Source organism: Mobula hypostoma, chromosome 9 (genome assembly GCF_963921235.1).
Source record: "Mobula hypostoma chromosome 9, sMobHyp1.1, whole genome shotgun sequence".
Lineage (NCBI taxonomy): Eukaryota > Metazoa > Chordata > Chondrichthyes > Myliobatiformes > Myliobatidae > Mobula > Mobula hypostoma.
The window spans coordinates 129,293,179-129,313,828 of NC_086105.1; the positions used below are offsets into that span (position 1 = coordinate 129,293,179).

A 20,650-nucleotide genomic window follows, 5' to 3' on the forward strand; every position below is an offset into this window, starting at 1 on the left:
GGATCTGTGCGTCAAGGCCGATATACAGAGCAGACCACATGAAAGCAGACAGGCCCAGCCACCCCGTCGCCTACATGATTTTGCTGTTGAGGCCCAAACTGAACGCACACCTGTCACATCCTCTGATGACCTTCGCAACCACTGTTTCTATCCAGTTATAGACAGACTTCTGACTGAAATGAAAAGACGGTTCTCAGTTGAGACTGGGAGTGTTCTGACTGGAGTCTCAGCATTGAGTCCCAAACACAAGTTCTTCCTAGACAAGAATTTTCTTTGGCCAATGGCCCACTACTATGGAGTGACTGAAGTGAACCTGACTGCAGAGCTACATCAGATTCGCGTCTGCTGGAAACAAAACAAAAGCAAGGACAGACAGTGAATGACACAGTGGAATTTCTAGCTCTAATGAAACCCTACCGCGATGCATTTATAGATTTATACAAACTAATCTGCATATCATTGACTCTGCCTGTTACAACTGCCTCATGCGAATGGAGTTTCTCTTGCCTCAGGCACGTCAAAAACTACTTAAGGAACAGCAGCGGTGATGCTTGGAACAGCAACTTGGCTCTGTTGGCCATAACCAGCCGGAGGACCAAAGCACTTGACATCCAGAAAATCATTGATGCTTTCGCCACCAATCACAGCAACAGACGGATTGTGCTTCTCTGAAAACATCAATGGTGAGTGCAGTTGATTTTTTTTAAAAAATTGGGCCAAGACTAATGCTGATTATTATTATTATTATTATTATTATTTTGTGGTGGATACTCCATAGTTCTTATGTTTCCTGCAAATCCTAAAATATTACATTTACTGCTAGTAAGCCTACTGGTTTTGCTTAGACTTCCAAGCAGTGATTCTGTTGATTTTTGTTTTAAATTCAATAGCCGAACTAATTGAGGTATTGCATGGTCAGTGTACGATTTGTCCAACTCCTGGTAAAGCCTTGCATCTGTTGTTTGCCTTATTTGACTTTAGTAACTGTGTATCTTTTGGCATTGCTGTCTATGTAATGCGAATAGCAGTGGGTTCGTGTTGTGATTTTCAGTTGAAAAGCACGCATTTGACGCTGATTGCGAGATTGGTGCGTGATTCACGTTGTCTGCTGTTGCTCAGATGCCCTGTTCGTTTTTTTTTTGTTTATGCTCCGTGTAGCCCAGGTTGTCTCCGATGCTGTTGACACTGTAACAGTTCACCTCTATATTAGATCTATCAATTGCTGTTGCTTGTGAATCAACAGAGGCATTTATAGTAGGCACATAATGCTTGAAACTGACTTTTTTAACGCCACGCGTCTGGCCTTGCGAATACACATTACCATACAGTGCACCCCTCAGCACCATCACTGAATAATTCAGCCCCTCCGTAGCACCAGCAAGAAAAAATCTCTGGCGCCGCCACTGGTAGAGTTCCAGGCGTACAATTCCAGAGAGTATAATCCAAACAATATACAGATATTCCCAAATGTCCAATAATTTAATTCCTTGTGAATAGCAGTTTAAAAATGTAAAACCCCTCCTAATAATGTGTTTCCAATTCATTTTCTGTGGGGAAATAAACATCCTTTAAAGAAGTTAAATGCTTTTCTTTGCTCAATTATGCGTTTCTTTTCTAGGTAATTGTTGATCCTCAATCCGACCGTGTTGTTCACGATCCTCTCTTAAATTGGTCAAGAATTTGCTGCGCTGCTCAGGCCTGACGCACTCGGCAAGGGCAGTTCGCCTTTGCGGAGAAACTGTAGTTTCAAGTTGGTAAATTATCATCAGAACATCATAGTTTTGTCGATGGTCCTGTTCCCCCAGATGCTGCCGGACCGATTTACTGAGAATTGCAGCGTGTTTGTGATGCTCCAGCACACGCAGTGTTTTATATGTTTTTAAAATTCTGACAAAACAGTGTATTTTACGCAAAAGCGCACTTTCTACATGCCAACCTCTTTATGCCGATCTGTAGGAGCTCTTCCTCTTTATTGCTGATTTAATTAGAATCCCTATCGTTTCGATGTACGTGACAGATAGAGCTAATTTAATCTAATCTTTTGAGATTTCACCGTCTGACAGTCGCTTCGACAAACTTCATCTCTCACCTCAGCTCTCGCCAGCCGCCACGAAAGGAGCCCCTCGCCCTGTGCGTCGCCGTTGCCATGGTGACACAACGATCAACGTCCTGACGTTCCGTGCGGGCTGACGTCCGACGTGCCGTGTTTCGCCTCGAAGTATCCTCGTTTGCAACAAACCTAACGAAGAATAGGATAATCCCAAATTACTGAAGCAATGAAATGCAATTTACATGAATTTTTAACAGTTTGTCAAAATGCTGTGCCAGACTTTATATTGCCATTCATTATCTTCAAGTTTAAATCCGCTCTCGTGGGCCAAACATAATATTTTGCATTCATCTTCGGAGCTTAACGTAATTTGAATACGTATTGAGTTCCGTGCCACAGACAGGAGAAAATCGAAACACACAAAATGCTGGAGGAACTCAGCTGTTGGTGCACTGCAAATATTAGAAATATTGCTTTTATTCAATCCATTGTTCGGGCAGTTGCTTGGTAATTACGAGCGAGCCGTAAAATAATAGGTGGCCCGTACGTCCTATCTTTAAAAAAAATCCTTCATTAATTATATAAATTCTTAATTGAGGGGCTCTCAATCCATAGGGATTGAACTCATAAAATCTGGTGTTACGTCACGATCGTTCTCTGGGTCAAAGGTCACACTCGGTTGCTGGGATGATGGCGGCGGGGACTGGCAGTGAGTAGAGCGGATAGAGAAATGGTGCCGAGGGAGGGACAGGGATTCAGTTGCCGAAAATCCCGTGTAACTGAATGTGTGTCTAAGGGAAGCGTTACCTGAAACGGCGGTAAAGTCGTGCAGAAGAAAAATTATCCTCAGCGCTTTGTGCTGATCGGCCGACTGTCCTTGTTTTCTTATAATATAGTTCGTCCGTGTGTTCAGTACAATCTTGTTTTCAACTTAGAACGTGTGATCGGATACTGGTCGAGTAACATTTCAGATACGTGTTAGACAGCAAGTGCCATTTTGAAATAATTATCAGTAGTATTAATTCGAAGGGAGTGAACCTAGCAGTCAAGTCTGCAGGAGTAGGCCATTGCATCCCTTCCTCGCCGGTGCTTGCTATACCATTTTATCTCAATGTAACTTAACTGCGCTAACTTCATTTTCTTTTAATAAAAATATATATTAATATAATATATTCATATATAAAATATTCTAAAAAGTCAATCTTTTTCTTAAATATACTCAACGACTAATTTCTCACAGCAATCTAGGACAAGGGAATTCAGAGGATTTACCACCCTTAAGCTGAAGAAATATTTTCTAAACTCTGTCCTGAACAGCTGACACATTATTTTGAGATATTTTAGCCAACTGAATTATCAAGGCTGCAATTACTCTGCCAAGACCCTTCAGCATTACAAAAATTGCTTAGATTCTTGGAGAGTTCTTGGAGGATTGGAAAATTACATATGTAAGTTTGCTATTTAAGGAAGGAGGGAGGTGAAACAAGAAGAAACAGTCTAATATCTTTCATTGAGAAATGATGTAACTCATTATTAAAAAGGTAATAGCAGTGCATACAGAAAATGAATACACAAGAGTTTTATATCGTATTTGACAATTTGATCGGAGTTCTTTGAAGCTGTAATAAACAGAGTGGCTAAAGGAGAACCAGTAGATGTAGTGTATTTATGGAATTCTGGAAGGTATTTGGTAATGTGTCACATACAATTCACTGCACAAGATAAGAGCAAGTGTAATTGGGGATTATATATTGGCATGGGTAAGACCATTGAGATACATGGATAATTTTTGATTTGATATCAGAAACTAGTGGCATGTAGCAGGCAAACACGAGGAATTCTGCAGATGCTGGAAATTCAAGTAACACACATCAAAGTTGGCCAGGCAGCATCTCTAGGAAGAGGTACAGTCGACATTTCAGGTCGAGACCCTTCGTTGACCTGAAATGTCGACTGTACCTCTTCCAAGAGATGCTGCCTGGCCTGCTGCATTCACCAGCAACTTTGATGTGTGTGGCATGTAGCAGGCATCAGTTTGGCTCCTCAATAATTACAATCTACAGTATATCCCTTAATTGCAGGTAACTTTGGAATACATTTATTTCTAATTGCTGTTAAATTTTCCTCAGTATTCTTAATTGCAGACTTTTCCCTATTATTTTGCATCTACACATGGAATTACTTTTCCTGCAGTTTGGCCTCAGTAATCACTCCTAATAATGTTTTAAAGCATACTTGGTGAAGGAAGATGAAGGTCTATGCAGGAGTAAGTTGGAGATTGTAAAATTGGCAAAAAATAACACATTGCGATCATAACATGGATTTTGCAGTGTTTTGATGGCTTCTGACCTGGAACTTTAAGAAGTTTCTTCAGAAATCTCACAATCTTCATGGCATGGGCTTTGCTTTTTCTGTATATTTCGGTGAGGAACTTGTTGAGTATGATGAATAAACTCTTCTCGGGCTTCCAGCTGGGTACAGGTTTTGATGACAAACTGTGTCATCTTCATCGGGGTAATGCCTGGGCATGACTAGTCTGGTGGTATTTATACCCTGTAGTCTGCCCCTCCTAATTGGTTAGTCCTCATCTAATCAGGTTTCCGCTCTCCCAGCTTGCTTACAATCAAATTCCAGCTTTTATTTAGAGTGAGACCTTCGTCTTTGTTAAAATTCTGGACGGAAAGAATTTGAAGGAAAGGAGTTCTATTTCAATGGCTTCCTTTACCAGGCAATCTCAAAAGCCATTGCCGTGGCACAGATGTTTCTAATATGACGGAATCCAGATGGTAGCCTCGGACATGGCATCTCTTGGAAATCTACTCACACAGGTTTATACCTCAACAATAACAGTCGTCATTATACCTCCCAACGTAGAGCAGTCTTTCTACTTTGATTAACTGTGCAAACATTATTTTGGACCTGGAGAGTCTCCACGAGGAAATAGAATGATTACATACGAGGTTCCTACAGAATGGCTACAAGGTGAAGGAAATCAATCTGGCCCTCAAAAGGGCCGACTGAAAAACCAGAAAACCTAACAACAAGGAGGAACCCATCGCTATGGCCTGTCTTCTCTATATTTCCATGGTTTCTGGAAGGATCGCCAGGATCCTGAAGAAATACCAGCTTAAGCCTGAGAAGAGTTTGTTTTTCATATATGCTGGGAAAGCGCTAGATGCTTTTTGTTGAGGATGGCATACTGCTAGTTACAATCTTTCCATGCTTATTATATTAGTATCTGTGAGGGTAAATTAGCTGGTTGAGAGGATCCACATCCTATTTACAAAGTGATGTGTGGTATCAGGGCCTTGTGAAACTTTCATCTAATACTGGGGTTGGACTGAAGCAAATTTGCTATGAAATCGTCGACAAAATCCTTGACAGGCCGTGGGGCTTGACTACAATCTATAAATACTGCAAATTTTCCAAGACTTCTGGAAGTCTCTGACTTATCAAACATTGAAAGCATATTAAAAATCAAATAGAATATAAAAAATGTTGCTGGCAGAGATGAATCAGCAAATTTGAGATTTCCTAACTTATATGATGAGAAATGAGTATAATTCTATGTGCAAATGATGACACTTCTCAGCATTTTCTCGCCCTTTGAGCTTTGTGATAGTTAAAGCGGTCTAGATGATAGCAAAAAAATGATGTCATCATTTGGGCTATAATCCTCCAATCTTTGAGAATTTTCAAGTAAGGAACAAGGAAAGACACAGTCCAGAGTTAGTATTTTAAATATTTTACCAAGCATGAGTTAAAAATTGGAACATAGATTATTTAAAATATATTATTAAAGATCACCATTTACTTGACATATAATTTTAAAATACGAATTGTGCTTTGCTTTTTTTAGTTTTCTCATTAACTAGTATTTGTATATAATCTTTTTAAAAATCTCACAGAAACATAAAGAAATCAATTATTAACTTGGAAAATATGACACATATGTTTTATTGTGTTTAATCTGTCAACTGCTAATTTGGGACATTTTCTCCCCAAAGAGCACAAATTGCTGAGTACTGGCCCAACCGAACCATGGTCAATTCGAGAAAAGTTATGCTTGGCATCATCAGTGATGCGGAGTGGAGATCAGAACTGGTAAGAGATACTAAATGCAAATGCAACAATGATACTTAATGTGCAAATTGGCTTAATATTTCAATCTGATACAAAAATTATCTATGAAATACTTGGATCACAGTCTTGTCCTGCCTTGTCATGGAAGTAAATGTAAGACCGAGTAGCACCTGTTCCAATTCAGGCACGAGCATCTGAATAATTATATTTTCTTTCCAATGAGAGACCACGCCATGACAAGTACTGATTATTATTTAGCTGATCATTGTCAAAATACTAGAAGAATTCAGCAAGTCAGGCAGCATCTATGGAGGGGGATAAACACCCAATGTTTCAGGCCAAGAACTTCCATCAGGACTGGAAAAGAAGGGGGAAGAAGCCGTAATAAGAAGGTGGGGGAAGGCAAAGGAGTACAAGCTAGCAGGTGGGGGGGGGTGGTTGATGAAGTCAGTAGCTGGGAGGAGATGGGTGTAAGGGGTATAGGGCTGAAGAGGAAGGAATCTGATAAGAGAGAGCAGTGGACATGGAAGAAAGGGAAGGATGTGGGAACCAAAGGGAGGTTCCCCTCCACTCTTCCTCCCTGCCAACTTCTATTCCAGTCCTGATGAAGGTTTTTAGCCTGAAACATTGGCTGTCTATTCCCTTCCATAGATGCTGAGTTCCTCCAGCATTTTATGTGTGTTGCTCAAGGTTTCCAGCATTTGCAGACTGTCTTTTGTTTGTGATCATTGCTCGATCTGCTTTGTTGTTTCCTTTGCCCTGGCCCTGAAAGCACAGCAGCAAGAGAGACAGAGCCACAAAAAGATCTGAGTTGTAAGCCTCAAGGATTCCACAAAGTTGGCTCCAATGAAGTTCAGATTCAGATTTATTTATTACATGTACATTGAAACAATACAGTGAAATATGTCATTTGTGTTAACCAACACACCCAAGCATCAACAACAACAGAGCAAAATAAATTACCAAAACAACCCCTTTCCCAACCACCTACCCTCTCACATACACAGACAGGTCTCCAACCCCAGGACAAGCCACCTTCAGACCTTGGCTCTGTGCTCTCAAACAGGCAGATATCAGACCTTCAATCTCCAGAACTTGGTCTGGACTCACAGACTCGATATTTGGTTCACTGACTTTGGTCTTCAACCTCTTTGGCTGCCTGCCTCCAGACTCACCGAGCTCTCAACTTTGACCTTTGGCTTTGCACTCTAGACTTCAGTGACCTCTGGGTATCAACCCAGTACTTCATAAACACAGGAAATTCTGCAGCTGCTGGAAATCTAAAGCAAAATGCTGCAGGAACTCAGCAGGTCAGCCAGCATCCATGGAAATCAACAAGCGGTGGACGTTTCAGGCTGAGACCCTTCTTCAGGACTGGAAAGGAAGCGGGAAGATGCCAGAATAGATAGCCCCCGTGGGGGAAGGGTAGGAGGATAGCTTGAAGGTGATTGGTGAACCTGGGGCTGGGAAAGGTAAAGGGTTGGAGAGGAAGAAATCTGATAGGAAAAGAGAGTGCACCATAGGAGAAAGGGAGGGAGGAGGGGCACCAGGGGGTGTAGTGAGAAGAGGTAAGAGGCCAGAGTGGGGAATTGAAGGAGAGGGAAGGGGGGAAATTTTACTGGAAAGAAAAATCAATTTTCATGTCACCAGGTTGGAGGCTACCCATATTGAATATAAGGTGTTGCTCCTCCACCCTGAGAGTGGCATTATCGTGGCACAAGAAGAGGCCATACAGCAAGAAGTCAAAATGGGGATGGGAATTAAATGTTTGGCCATCGAGAAGTTCCAGTTTTGGCAGATGGATTAGAGGTGCTCGACGAAGCCACCTACCAATTCATAATGGGTCTCACTAGTGTAGAGAAAGCCACATCAGGAGCACTATATACAATAGACAACCCCAGCAGATTCGCAGGTGCAGTGTTGCCACACCTGGAAGGATGGCTTGGGACACTGAATGGAGGTGAGAGAGGAAGTGAATGGGCAGGTGTGGCATTTTGGCCACTTGCAGCTATAAGTAGTACTTGCCCCAGTAACTGCTGATCACCGGTTTGACCTTTGGGCCTTGACCGACCCAACCTCTGGGATCACTGACCTTCAGCTGTGGAGCACTTCGGACCTTGACTTCCAGACTTGCATGGACCTCTGATCCCAGAGACCTGGGGCTGTCACTGGCCTTCATGGCTCCCGCCCATGTAGACCTCCAACTCACATAATACTTCATGTGTAACCAATCAGACAACATGATGACATTAACCATCAGAAGCTACTGTGTGAACATAGGGTCTGGACTGCCATCTGGAAACCCATTATAATTAGTATCTGTGAAGAGACCCTTGGAGAGATTAGATTTAATGAGAATGACAAGGAGACTAAAGAATTAATTAGTAGTACACAGGAGTTCTTGAATCAGAAGCTTCAAAGGAAAAGAAATAACTCCATGTCCAAGTTACAAAAAAAAATGACTAAGAATGGATAGTGGTGGAAGGAAGACCAGCAACTTGCCATCATGTATGTAGATATTGAGACCATCGAGGTACGGCATAGGAATGGGCATTTTAGCCTATGATGTTGGTGTTGACTTGTGATGTCATTTTAAATTAACCTCACTGATCTGCACATTTTCTATATCCCTTCATTTCCCATCTGATCATGTGCCTATCTAATTGCTTCTTAAGTGTTGCTGTTGTATCTACTTCAACCACCGCCCTTGACCATTTGGTCAAGGGACCTACTACTCCCTGTATATTTTTTTTAAATTGTAGATCTTTAAACTTTGGCCCTCTCACTTAGACCTAAGCCATCTAGTATTTGACATTTCCACCCTGAGGGAAAAAATGCTCAGACTGTCTGTCCTGTGAATGCCTCTTATAATTTTATATATTTCTATCATTGTCCCTCAGCTTCAGTGCTTCAGGGAAAACAACCCAATTTTGTCCAGTCTCTGCTTACATAAAATACTATCCTATCTAATCCAAGCAATACTACAGTGAAGAGCTTCTGCACCCTCTCCAAAGTCTTCACAACCTTCCTGTAATGGAGCAACTAGAATTGCATTCAATGCTCCAAATATGACCCAACCAAAGTTTTACACAGCTGCAACGTGACTTTTATATTCAATATTCCAACTGATGAACACCATTTTTTAACCAGCCTATCTACTTTTCAAGCTGCTATGAACTTGTACCCCAAAATCCCTTTGTACATTAATGCACCTTAAGAGGCCGTGCCATTTAGAGTAATACAGCATAGAAACAGGCCCTTTGGCTCAACCCACCCAAGCCAACTCCCCACGCTAGTCCAATCGGCCTGCTTTTGGCCCATATCCCTCTAAACCCCTTCATTCCTGTCTATTTACTGCACATATTCCTGATATGTTTAACCTCTCAGTGTAAGGATGGATTGATAAATATTTGAAAAGGCCTTAAGCCAACTGAAAAACAACAAAGCCACTGTTGTAGAATGTGTCCATGCTGATCTTTTAAAGTTTGTCAGGGAAGAACTTAAGACACCAATTGTCAGCTTCATCTCCCACATCAGGGAGGAGAAAATGCTTTTAGCACTCTTGTCACAGTACACTGTCGTACCTCACCTCTAACAAGCTTCCTGCTGTGGTGGAGCTAATTTACAGTACAGATAGGACGCTATTTAGCCTTTGTCACTTGTTTTCCAGAAGTAACGCCACTTAAAACAGTCATCAAGGTGCAGTACGCAGGCAATGTCGCATATGAATATATTGGGAGGCTGAGCTGCAGGTTATTGCTGAGGCATATGAGAAAATAAACCTTATGCCATCTGTTAAACCTGCATCAGCTGAAGGAAAGTGCAGTTACAAAATCCTAGCAACTTGGACCACCTTCCTGTCAAGGCCGACATCCATGATGAAATCGACCATAGCTTTGAGTGAGCTGGCATCACTTTTGGTTGACTCAGGAAAAGATTACCTGTAGATCAGCACCTCATACCCTGAAAAAGCTCATGATCCGTTGGGGCCCCTGCAATTCCTGCTTATTCCTGTATGCTTCTAAAATATGGTTAACAAACAATAGGAATTAATATTGAAGTCTGTTTTCAGGCCTACTTTCCCTGCAATGAGGCTTTAATTACCTTTTGTAATTAAAGCCAATAAATGGGGCATATCCTCATCCTCAAAATTAAATTTCTAAAATAGATCTCTACTTCAAATTTATGATAGTAATAGATTACAAGGTAGATAGAGGAACTGATTCAAGGACATTCTCAAAATCATCTTAGGTAAAATACAGTATCTCCACCAGCTTCCTGGCCCATTGCTGCTCAAATCAGGGAAGGCTCATTTGGAATGACTCCCAAGAGCTTTGAGTCCTTTTGTGAGAAACAGGCAGAAATGTGGTGTAAATGACAAAAGCAGACAAAACCTATTACAAACTATCCTTCCTCTTGCGGCATCAAATAGCTCTTGGTCTAACTGTGGCAAAGTCTATTAACCCTGCATTTGACTCATAATTTATCTGGGAAATGGTGTAGAGCCAAGTTATCCTTTGCTAAGAAGTAGATTTGTATACAAAACATAAAAGCTTAAATAGAGGCTGCTGTACACCTTCTCAGTAAATAGTTCAGAGGATCAAAGTTCAAAGTAAAATTTATTATCAGAGTACATACATATCACCACATACAACCCTGCGATCCTTTTTCCTGTGGGAATATTTAGTAAGTCTATAGAACAGTAACTGTAAACAGGATCTGTAAACTGTAAACATCAGGAATTAACTAGGAAATTAACATACTTCATTTTCTGTTGATTACCCAATTTTGAATCAGCCATGATCAAATGTCAGAGCAGACTTGATGGGCTGAATGGCCTAATTCTACTCCTAAGTCTTATGGTGCTAATAATCTGTCTGAGACTGATGAAGTGAAAAATTGCTTTTGTCTGCCATTTGTAAGGTTCTTACATGGAAGATGGTCATGCAACTCTGAGCAGCTTCAGTTGGGAACTATCAACTAAATTGGTAAATTCAGTTTGAGTAAGAAAAAACAGTGTTTCAGTTGCATTTGTGACAAACTCCGTATGTCCTAGGACATTTCCAGGTAATTACTGTTTGAAGTATAATCATCGTTTTACTGTAGGAAACTTTGCAGCTAATTTGTAATGAATAGATAAATTTAGTTTTTGAGAGATAAGTACTTAGTGGAATTGATAACTCCCCTACTCTTAATCTTTATAGAGTCATGATATTTTTACTTCAAATTAAGAATAGACAGTGCCATAATTTAATTTCTTAAACAATTTCAATGCACTGAAGTACATAGCAATCCTGGAGTATACTATTTCATTTTCAATTCCTTGTTACATGCCAGTATTATAGAGATTTATAAAATCATGAAGGTGATTTTTCCCAGTTTAGGGGAGTTAAAACTAGAGGGCAGAAGTTTAAGGTGAGAAGGGAAAGATTAAATGGTGCCCCAAATGGCTTGTTTCTCACACGAAGAGTGCTGAGCATATGGCTGTCAGAAGAAGCAGAAGAGGCAGGAGAAGTACAAGTTTTAAAAGATATTTGGACAGCTATATGGATAGGAAGGTTTGTAGGGGGCAAGCATCAGCAAACAGGTCTAGTTTTGATTGTGCATTAGTCAGCTTGGACAAGTTGAGTTGAAGGACCTGTTTGTGGACTGTATAACTTATGACAACAGTATTAAATAAAGATGAGAGTGCTATTAACTTGGTAATAGCTAATAATATACTTAACAGAGAAGTGATAGGAAATGTGCTACTGAGTTGTGCACCCTTTGTTTAATCTGTACCATAATCAAGAATAGCAGGATCCTGTTGTTGTCTGATTGAATTTGGCATTTCTGCTTTGAAAAGTAATAGTTAAACATGGTTAGTAATTGAAAATAACAATAAGACCATAAGACATAGGTGCAGAATTAGATCATTCAGTCCATCTGCTCCACCATTCCATCATGGCTGATTTATTATCTCTCTGAACCCCTTTCTTCTGTCTTCCTGTATTTTTGATACCTTGACTAATCAAGAACCTATTAACCTCTACTTTAAATATACTTAATGATTTGGCTTCCACAGCTGTCTGTGGCAATGAATTCCACTGATTCTCTACCCTCTGGCAAAAGAAATTCCTCCTCATCTCTGATCTAAATAGATGTCCCTCTATTCTGAGGTTGTGCCCTCTAGTCCTAGATTCCCCACATCCTCTCTGTCCAGACCTTTCAGTATTTAATAGGTTTCAATGAGGTCCACCCTCATTCTTCTAAACTCTAGCAAGTGCAGGCCCAGAGCCATCAAATGCTCCACATACATTAAGTCTTTTATTCCCGAAATCATTGGACTCTCTCCAATGCTAGCACCTCTTTTCTTGAGATAAGTGGCCCAAAACAGCTCATAGTACTCGCAATTGCAGTCTGCCCACAGCCTTATAAATCTTTAGTATTATATCCTTGCTTTTATATTCTCGTCCTCTTGAAACGAATGTTAACACTGAATTGCCTTCCTTACTACCAACCAACTCGACGTGCAAGTTCATCTTTAGGGAATTCTGCATGGGGACTTGCAAGTCATTTTGTACATCTGATTTTTGAATTTTCTCCCTGTTTAGAAAATAGTCTATGACACTGTATTCCATCTGCCACTCCTTTGACCATTCTCCTAATTTGTCTAAGTCCTTCTGCAGATTCACTCCTTTCTCAACACTGCCGACTCCTCCACTTGCCTTTGTATCAACTACAAACTTGGCTTAAAGCCATAGATTCTATTATCCAAATCATTGACATATAACGTGAAAAGAAGCAATCCCAGTGCCGACCCTAATAGTCACTGGCAGTCCATCTTCTATCCATGGTGATACCTTTCCTGTAATACCATTGGCTCTTACCTTATTAAGCAGTACTTTAGTCAAAGGCCTTCGGAACATCCACGTATACATTTTTCTCAATAAATAAATGAACAAGTATAATGTTTTTGTGTTATTTTTTCAGTTGAGTCCTCTTTATCTAGTTTTAGGACTTGTGTGATCTGATCATATTTTTGGACATTTTTATGCAGAAATAGAAAAAAAAATTAAAGGGTTCACAAACTTACTATAAATAAATGATCTTTGGAACGTAGAAGATTGAGGGGGGACTTAATAGAGGTATTTAAAATTATGAGAGGGATTGATAGAGTTGACATGGATAGGCTTTTTCCATTGAGAGTGGGGGAGATTCAAAAGAGGACGTGAGTTGAGAGTTAAAGGGCAAAAGTTTAGGGGTAACATGAGGGGGAACTTCTTTACTCAGAGAGTGGTAGCTGTGTACGAGCTTCCAGCAGAAATGATTGAGGCAGGTTCGATGTTGCCGTTTAAAGTTAAATTGGACAGCTATATGGACAGGAAAGGAATGGAGGGTTATGGGCTGAGGTCAGTGGGACTAGGTGAGAGTAAGAGTTCAGCACGGACTAGAAGGGCCGAGATGGCCTGTTTCCGTGCTGTAATTGTTATATGGTTAAGTATAATGTTTGTGTTTTTTTCAGTTTTAGGACTTGTGTGAAGATCTGATCATGTTTTAGGACATCTTTATGCAGAAATAGAAAAAAAAAATTAAAGGGTTCAAAACTTTTTTCACCATTGTATATACCTGAAAAAACTTTTGATGTCCTTTTAATATTATTGTTAAGCTTCGTATTTCAGAGGCATTGATTGTGTGGATAGTCAGAGGCTTTTTCCCAGGGCTGAAATGGCTGCCACAAGAAGGCACAGGTTTAAGGTGCTTGGGAGTAGGTACAGAGGAGATGTCAGGAGTAAGTTTTTTACACAGAGAGTGGTGAGTGCGTGGAATGGGCTGCCGGCAACGGTGGTGGAGGCAGATACGATAGGGTCTTTTAAGAGACTTTTGGATAGGTACATGGAGCTTAGAAAAATAGAGGGCTCTGGGTAACCCTAGTAATTTCTAAGGTAGGAACATGTTCAGCACAACTTTGTGGGCCAAGGGGCCTGTATTGTTCTGTAGGTTTTCTAAGTTTCATCTTTTCTCTCCTTACAACTTTTTTAGTTGCTTCTATTTGTTTTTTAAAAGCTTCCCAATCCTCCAACTTCCCACTAATTCTGGCCCTCTCCTTTGCTTTTATGCTGTCTTTGACTTCCCTTGTTCTGATTTTTATGAGGTGCGCAGGTTATGATGCAAATTTTACAACAATTTGTCAATTTGCTTTTTCAGGGTATCAGTTAGCAGAGCAATTAAACCTTTTGCAGAACCTGGACGGCCGCCGGATTGGTTTTCACAAAAGGTAATGATTAAAGAACAGACAAATTCCTTAATAATCTTAACATTTAAAAAAATATTCTTATATCGTTCTCTGGCTATATCCACACTGGACCGGATAAATCTGTAACCGAAGCTTTTTCTCTTCGTTTTGACCCTCCATCCACACTGAAGCGGCGTTTTCCTCCCCCGAAAACAGCTTTTCTAAAAGGCTGTCCAGAGTGTGTAAATCTGAAAACGCCGGTTGGGTGGTGATATATGTACAGGGTAACTGGAGCTTTTTAAACACGCTGTCATGTTGTGCTGGAACAGATGGTGGTGGCAGCACGGCCTTTCATTGTTTTCTTGAACGCATATAGCGTTCTTTATAGCAGTTGAGGATGTCGTCGTATTTGGTTTGGCCCACGTTCTCCACTGCTTTGCTGACTTTGTAGTTGTTTGTAATTCGCAGAAGCAGCTCGACTTCATTGTCTGTCCAAACGAAGAAGTCTGGTCTGCTTTTTCCAGCGGAGGTTTTCTTTATATTCCTCGAAGACATTATTGAAAACTTTAGCTGTTGTTGTAGTTTTTGACCAATGGAAATAGCACAACGCCGCCACGGAAATAGTATACCGTTTCCTCTTCACTTGTTTTCTGTAGATGTGTCCTGCGCATGCCCAATAGGAGGTGATTTGCCCAAATACCCGTTTTAATGTGGATGGAGGTATTTTCAAAAACGCCTGGTGTGGACGCCTATCGTTTTTACGTGAAACCGGCGTTTTCAAAATTATCCGGTCTGGTGTGGAAATGTAGCCTTTGTTATGACTATGATTGCTATGCTAGGTTAAACTTCAGCTATATTATCTCCTGCCTTTTGATTAATATGCACTTTTCTACTTGATAATGATTTTTCTATCAGACTGACTGGATGAAATAACAAATTGTTTCAGTTTATTAAATAACTTCTCCAACTCCAGTTCTGTTTCCAAGAAGAATTTGATCCCGAAGTTTTTATCACACCCAAAGACTACTTCCATAACAGCAGCTGCTTTGCACTATTTCAGTCTTTGACATTGAAGCACCTATCAATGGCAATTTGATTTGAAAGTAGTTTTACTCAATATTATTAATGCCAATCACAAACAAGAAAAAATCTGCAGATGCTGGAAATCGAAGTAATACACGCAAAATGCTGGAGGAACTCAGCAGGCCAGGCAGCATTTATGGAAAAAAACAGTCGAGGTTTTGGTCCGAGATCCTTCATCAGGACTGCTAATATTCACTTTATTGATGCTAATATTGACTTTGCCACTATTTATTTTTTCCCTTTCAAATCTTTATTCTTTGACAGCAACTATTTTTTCATGCAAAAAGAGCACTCATGTAAATGTTTTCCCCTGTTTATTCACAGATTCTGTACAGTGTCTTGATTTTATCTAATCTTCCTTAATTCTTACTTTCCCTGTCTACATTGCTTTGTCTGCCTATTTCTGACCTTGTGCTTGATTGTGTGTTCATAATTTTTCTCTTTATTTTAGCATTGTGCATCGCAGTACTCTGAATTGTTGGAAACAACAGAAACACCCAAGTAAGTCTGCAACCCAGATATGTGTCTGTGTCTGTAAACATAATTTTGAAGTAAGGGAATGGTTTGTAATTACAAAAACTAAATAACTTCTTCACAGACGGAAGCGTGGTGAGAAGGGAGAAGTTGTGGAAACTGTGGAAGATGTAATTGTTCGCAAGCTCACCGCTGAGCGAATTGATGAACTAAAGAAACTTATTAAAGAGACTCAAGAGAAATACAGGTCAGGGCTTCACTCATTAATTAATTCATTATTTTGGTTAATATACATAAATGATGAATACATAAAAGAATATAATGTGGGTTTGTTTTGAGGAAAGAGGAAAAATAGCCTTAATTTAGTCAAGCATTCTTATTTTTCACTTTCAGAAGTTTATCCTTTAACAATATATTAACTTCCCTGTAAAATAGGATACCTTTTTTTTCCTTTTAAATACATTTTCCTTCTATTTACAATTTTTAAAGATCTTTTCCTGTTCTTGGATTTTTGTTTAATACTTTTATTGTTGCTCAAATGTTTTTGACTCCTCCACTTACAACTGATATTCATTGAGTTTATATTATATTTATTGCATGTATTTCTGATCAATTATGATAAGTTTAATAGAAAGTTACTTACCTGGAGTAAATAAAAACAAGAAACACATCTTAAAGTGGTCAAAAGAAACTGCATTATTAAATCTTCAAAATATGACTACTCAAATTTATTTGGCTATTTAAATCGAAGAATATTTCTCAATCAGCTGATTGTTATCCATGGAGAAAAAATTTTAGCCAGTTTTCTGCGCAGCAGAGCACTGCATTATAAAGAAAGGATTAAGAAGGTGGAAGAAAATTAATTTTCTTTAATACATTTTATTTATAATTACTCAAATTTGAGATCCTGAACTACTACTCTCAATTTCAGCAAATAATTGTATGTATAGAAATGTTCTATTGATACTTAACTATCTTGAGATGTGTGCCTACAATGACTTGCTGTACATTCCCAAACCAAAAGCCGTGGATGAACCAGGAGGTACATCGGCTGCTGCAGGCTAGATCTGTGGCATTCAAGTCTGGCGACCCAGTCCTGTACCGGAAAACCAGGTATGATTTGCGGAGGGCTATTTCAAGGGCAAAGAGACAATTTTGAGCAAGGTTGGTGACAAATTGGATGTATAACAACTCTGGCAGGGTTTACAAGACATTACTTCCTACAAAGCGAAACCCAATAGCATGAATGGCAGCAATGCTTCACTACCAGATGAACTCAATGCCTTCTAGGCCCCCTTTGAAAGGGAGAACACAACTACAGCTGTGAGGATCCCTGCAGCACCCGGTGACCTATGATCTCTGTCTCAGAGTCCGACATTAGGCTTTCTTTAAGGAGGGTGAACCCTTGCAAGGCAGAAGGTCCCGATGGAGTACCTGGTAAAGGATCTGAAAACCTGAGCCAACCAACTGGCAGAAATATTCAAGGACATTTTCAACCTCTCACTGCTACAGGTGGAAGTTCTCACTTGCTTCAAAAAGGCAACAATTATACCAGTGCCTAAGAGGAATAATGTGAGCTGCCTTAATGACTATCACCTGGTAGCACTCACATCTACAGGGATGAAATGCTTTGAGAGGTTGGTCATGACTGGACTGAACTCCTGCCTCAGCAAGAACCTGGACCCATTGCAATTTGCCTATCGCCATAATAGGTCAACGGCAGACGCAATCTCAATGGTGCTTCACACAGCCTTAGACCACCTGGACAACACGAACATCTACATCAGGGTGCTGTTCATTGACTATAGTTCAGCATTTAACACCATCATTCCCACAATCCTGATTGAGAAGTTACAGAACCTGGGCCTCTGTACCTCCCTCTACAATTGGATCCTTGACTTCCTAAGCAGAAGACCATAATCTGTGTGGATTGGTGATAATATCTCCACCTCGCTGATGATCAACACTGGTACACCTCAAGGTTGTGTGCCTAGCCTACTGCTCTACTCTCTCTGTACCCGTGACTGTGTGGCTAGGCATAGCTCAAATACCGTCTATAAATTTGCCGATGATACAACCATTGTTGGTAGAATCTCAGATGGAGACGAGCATGTACGGGAGTGAGATATACCAACTAGTGGAGTGGTGTCGCAGCAACAACCTTACACTCAACATCAGTAAGACCAAAAAGCTGATTGTGGACTCCAGGAAGGGTAAGACAAAGGAACACTTACCAATCCTCATAGAGGGATCAGAAGTGGGGAGAGTGAGCAGTTTCAAGTTCCTGCATCTCTGAGGACCTAACCTGGTCCAAACATATCGATGAAGCTATAAAGGAGGCAAGACGGCATCTGTACTTCATTAGGAGTTTGAAGAGATTTGGTATATCAACAAATACACTCAAAAACTTCTATAGATGTACTGTAGAGAGCATTCTGACGGGCTGCATCACTGTCTGGGATTGGGGCGGTGGGGGGGGGGTTACGACAGCACAGGACTGAGAAAAGCTGCAGAGGGTTGTAAATTTAGTTGGCTCCATCTTGGGTACTAGCCTACAAAGTACCCAGGACATCTTCAAGGAGCAGTGCCTCAGAAAGGCAGCGTCCATTATGAAGGACTTCCAGCATCCAAAGCATGCCCTTTTCTCACTGTTACCATTAGGTGGGAGGTACAGAAGTCTGAAGGCACACACTCAGTGATTCAGGAACACCTTCTTCCCTTCTGCCATTCGATTCCTGAATGGACATTGAACTCACTTTTTAAATATATATTATTTCTGCTTTTTGCATTTTTTTAATCTATTCAATATACGTATACTGTAATTGATTTACTTATTTATTGTTATTATTTTCTTCTATATTATGCATTGAACTGCTGTTGCTAAGTTAACAAATTTCATAATAAACCTGATTCTGAGGTGCTAATTGAGTAGGTAGATTGATTGGTGATTTTTTAATTTGAATGGCATAACAGTGTACTCTTAATGTATAAAGAGTGCCTGATACATTTGGTACCTCTGGTCTGATGTAAGTAGGTAACCATGTAACATTATAACCATATAACAATTACAGCACGGAAACAGGCAATCTCGGTCCTTCTGGTCCGTGCCGAACTCTTACTCTCACCTAGTCCCACCAACCTGCACTCAGCCCATAACTCTCCATTCCTTTCCTGTCCATATAGCTATCCAATTTAACTTTAAACAACAGCATCGAACCTGCCTCAACCACTTCTGCTGGAAGCTCGTTCCACACAGCTGCCACTCTCTGAGTAAAGAAGTTCCCCCTCATGTTACCCCTAAACTTTTGCCCTTTAATTCTCAACTCATGTCCTCGTTTGAATCTTCCCCACTCCCAATGGAAAAAGCCTATCCACGTCAACTCGATCTATCTCCCTCATGATTTTAAATACCTCTATCAAGTTCCCCCTCAACCTTCTACACTGCAAAGAATAAAGACCCAACTTGTTCAACCTTTCTCTGTAACTTAGGAGATGAAACTTGTGGCAAGGCTTAGGTTTTGATTTGGTTGTTTGGGGCCCAGCATAAAGCTGAACATTTCTAAAATTTATGAGAGTTAATAGACAAAAACGTTGAAACGTTGTGACAGAATATGTTTGAACCTGCAACAGAAAGTTAATTCATGTTACAATTTGGACTCCATAGAAAGGTGAAGAGAGAAGCAGAGCTGATCCAGGCTGGCCATGTGGATAGCAAGCTTCAGGAAACATGGAATGAAATTGCTGCGTAAGTATGAAAAATACGAATCAATCAAAAGTTATTAGTTTTATGATTTAGCAGTAATGCTTGTCAGACCTTTTACGTTACTTGGATTAAAGTTCCCCCATATGAATTATAGTAATTAGATAAAACTTAAATTTTAATCTTTTTTTATGTTCTTATTAGGAAGAAGAAACTTGAAGAGGAGGAGGCTGAAATGAAAAGGCGTGCAACAGAAAGTGCTTATCAGGGTATGAGTCATTCATTAATTCTGTTACTATATTTATTGCACAAATGTAAATTAATGTCATGGTTTTGTCATGCCTTTTATACAGCCTTTTTCCATCATAAGATCCTATTGTCACAGTAGTAACCTCATTAATTTCTACAATCTAGTAGCAGAAGATTTTAAACTACATTTTTTATGACCCTGATTTTCTTTTCCTTATTTCCAAAGTATTTGTGTAAAGAAAATAACAAAAGGTGTAAGAATTTATATTTTGCAAAAGCACATCTAAATTTTAGTGAAATTTCTTCCATTGCCTTTCTTTATGTTTTTATGTAATGCTTACTAAGTTAATACAAGCCATGCAAACCTTTAGATAATTATGTAAGTATAGAGAGGTTTAAATTTTTGTTAGAATGAAAGAGGTTAAGAGGAGAGTTCAAACTTCTGTGCATTTTGAGCTCATGAGTACACAGGTAATTGTGAAAGCATAAGGGTACTTGCCTTCATTGGCCATAGCATAGAATAAAGAATGTTATGCCAAACTGCATAAAAACATTAGTTCGCTCACAACTGGAATATCATGTCCAGTTCTGGTTACCACACTAAGGGAGCACTAGAAAGTGTACAGAGGGGATTCCCTGCAGCAAAGGTATACAAACCTAAAGTAACTAGATTTAGAGTAAGGGATAAAACCTTAGATCTCCTTGTTCCACAGCTCAGTATTTGGTGCAATTAACAGCTGATTATAAATGCAGTTGGTTACAGTTGATTACAGTTGGTTATAAATGCTTTTGAGGC

The 20,650-nt window shown here is 39.9% G+C and overlaps 2 protein-coding genes across 6 annotated transcripts in view; one reads left to right on the plus strand and one right to left on the minus strand.

Annotated features, from left to right (window-relative positions):
* Positions 1 to 2,126, minus strand: part of cfap70 (cilia and flagella associated protein 70) — an 86,881-nt gene extending 84,755 nt beyond the window's left edge. The window contains exon 1 of the mRNA XM_063057471.1: positions 2,090 to 2,126. The gene's annotated coding sequence lies outside the window, so the exon portion shown is untranslated. The remainder of the gene's footprint in view (positions 1 to 2,089) is intronic.
* Positions 2,127 to 2,724: 598 nt separating this feature from the next.
* The window catches only part of brd8a (bromodomain containing 8a), a 57,136-nt gene continuing 39,210 nt past the window's right edge, over positions 2,725 to 20,650 (plus strand). For all 5 annotated transcript variants that reach the window (XM_063059120.1, XM_063059119.1, XM_063059121.1 and 2 more), the window contains exons 1-7: positions 2,725 to 2,759; positions 6,058 to 6,154; positions 14,321 to 14,390; positions 15,883 to 15,932; positions 16,030 to 16,152; positions 19,570 to 19,650; positions 19,810 to 19,874. In XM_063059120.1, coding sequence (XP_062915190.1) covers positions 2,738 to 2,759; positions 6,058 to 6,154; positions 14,321 to 14,390; positions 15,883 to 15,932; positions 16,030 to 16,152; positions 19,570 to 19,650; positions 19,810 to 19,874 — 508 coding nt within the window. In that variant the 5' untranslated portion in view covers positions 2,725 to 2,737. The remainder of the gene's footprint in view (positions 2,760 to 6,057; positions 6,155 to 14,320; positions 14,391 to 15,882; positions 15,933 to 16,029; positions 16,153 to 19,569; positions 19,651 to 19,809; positions 19,875 to 20,650) is intronic.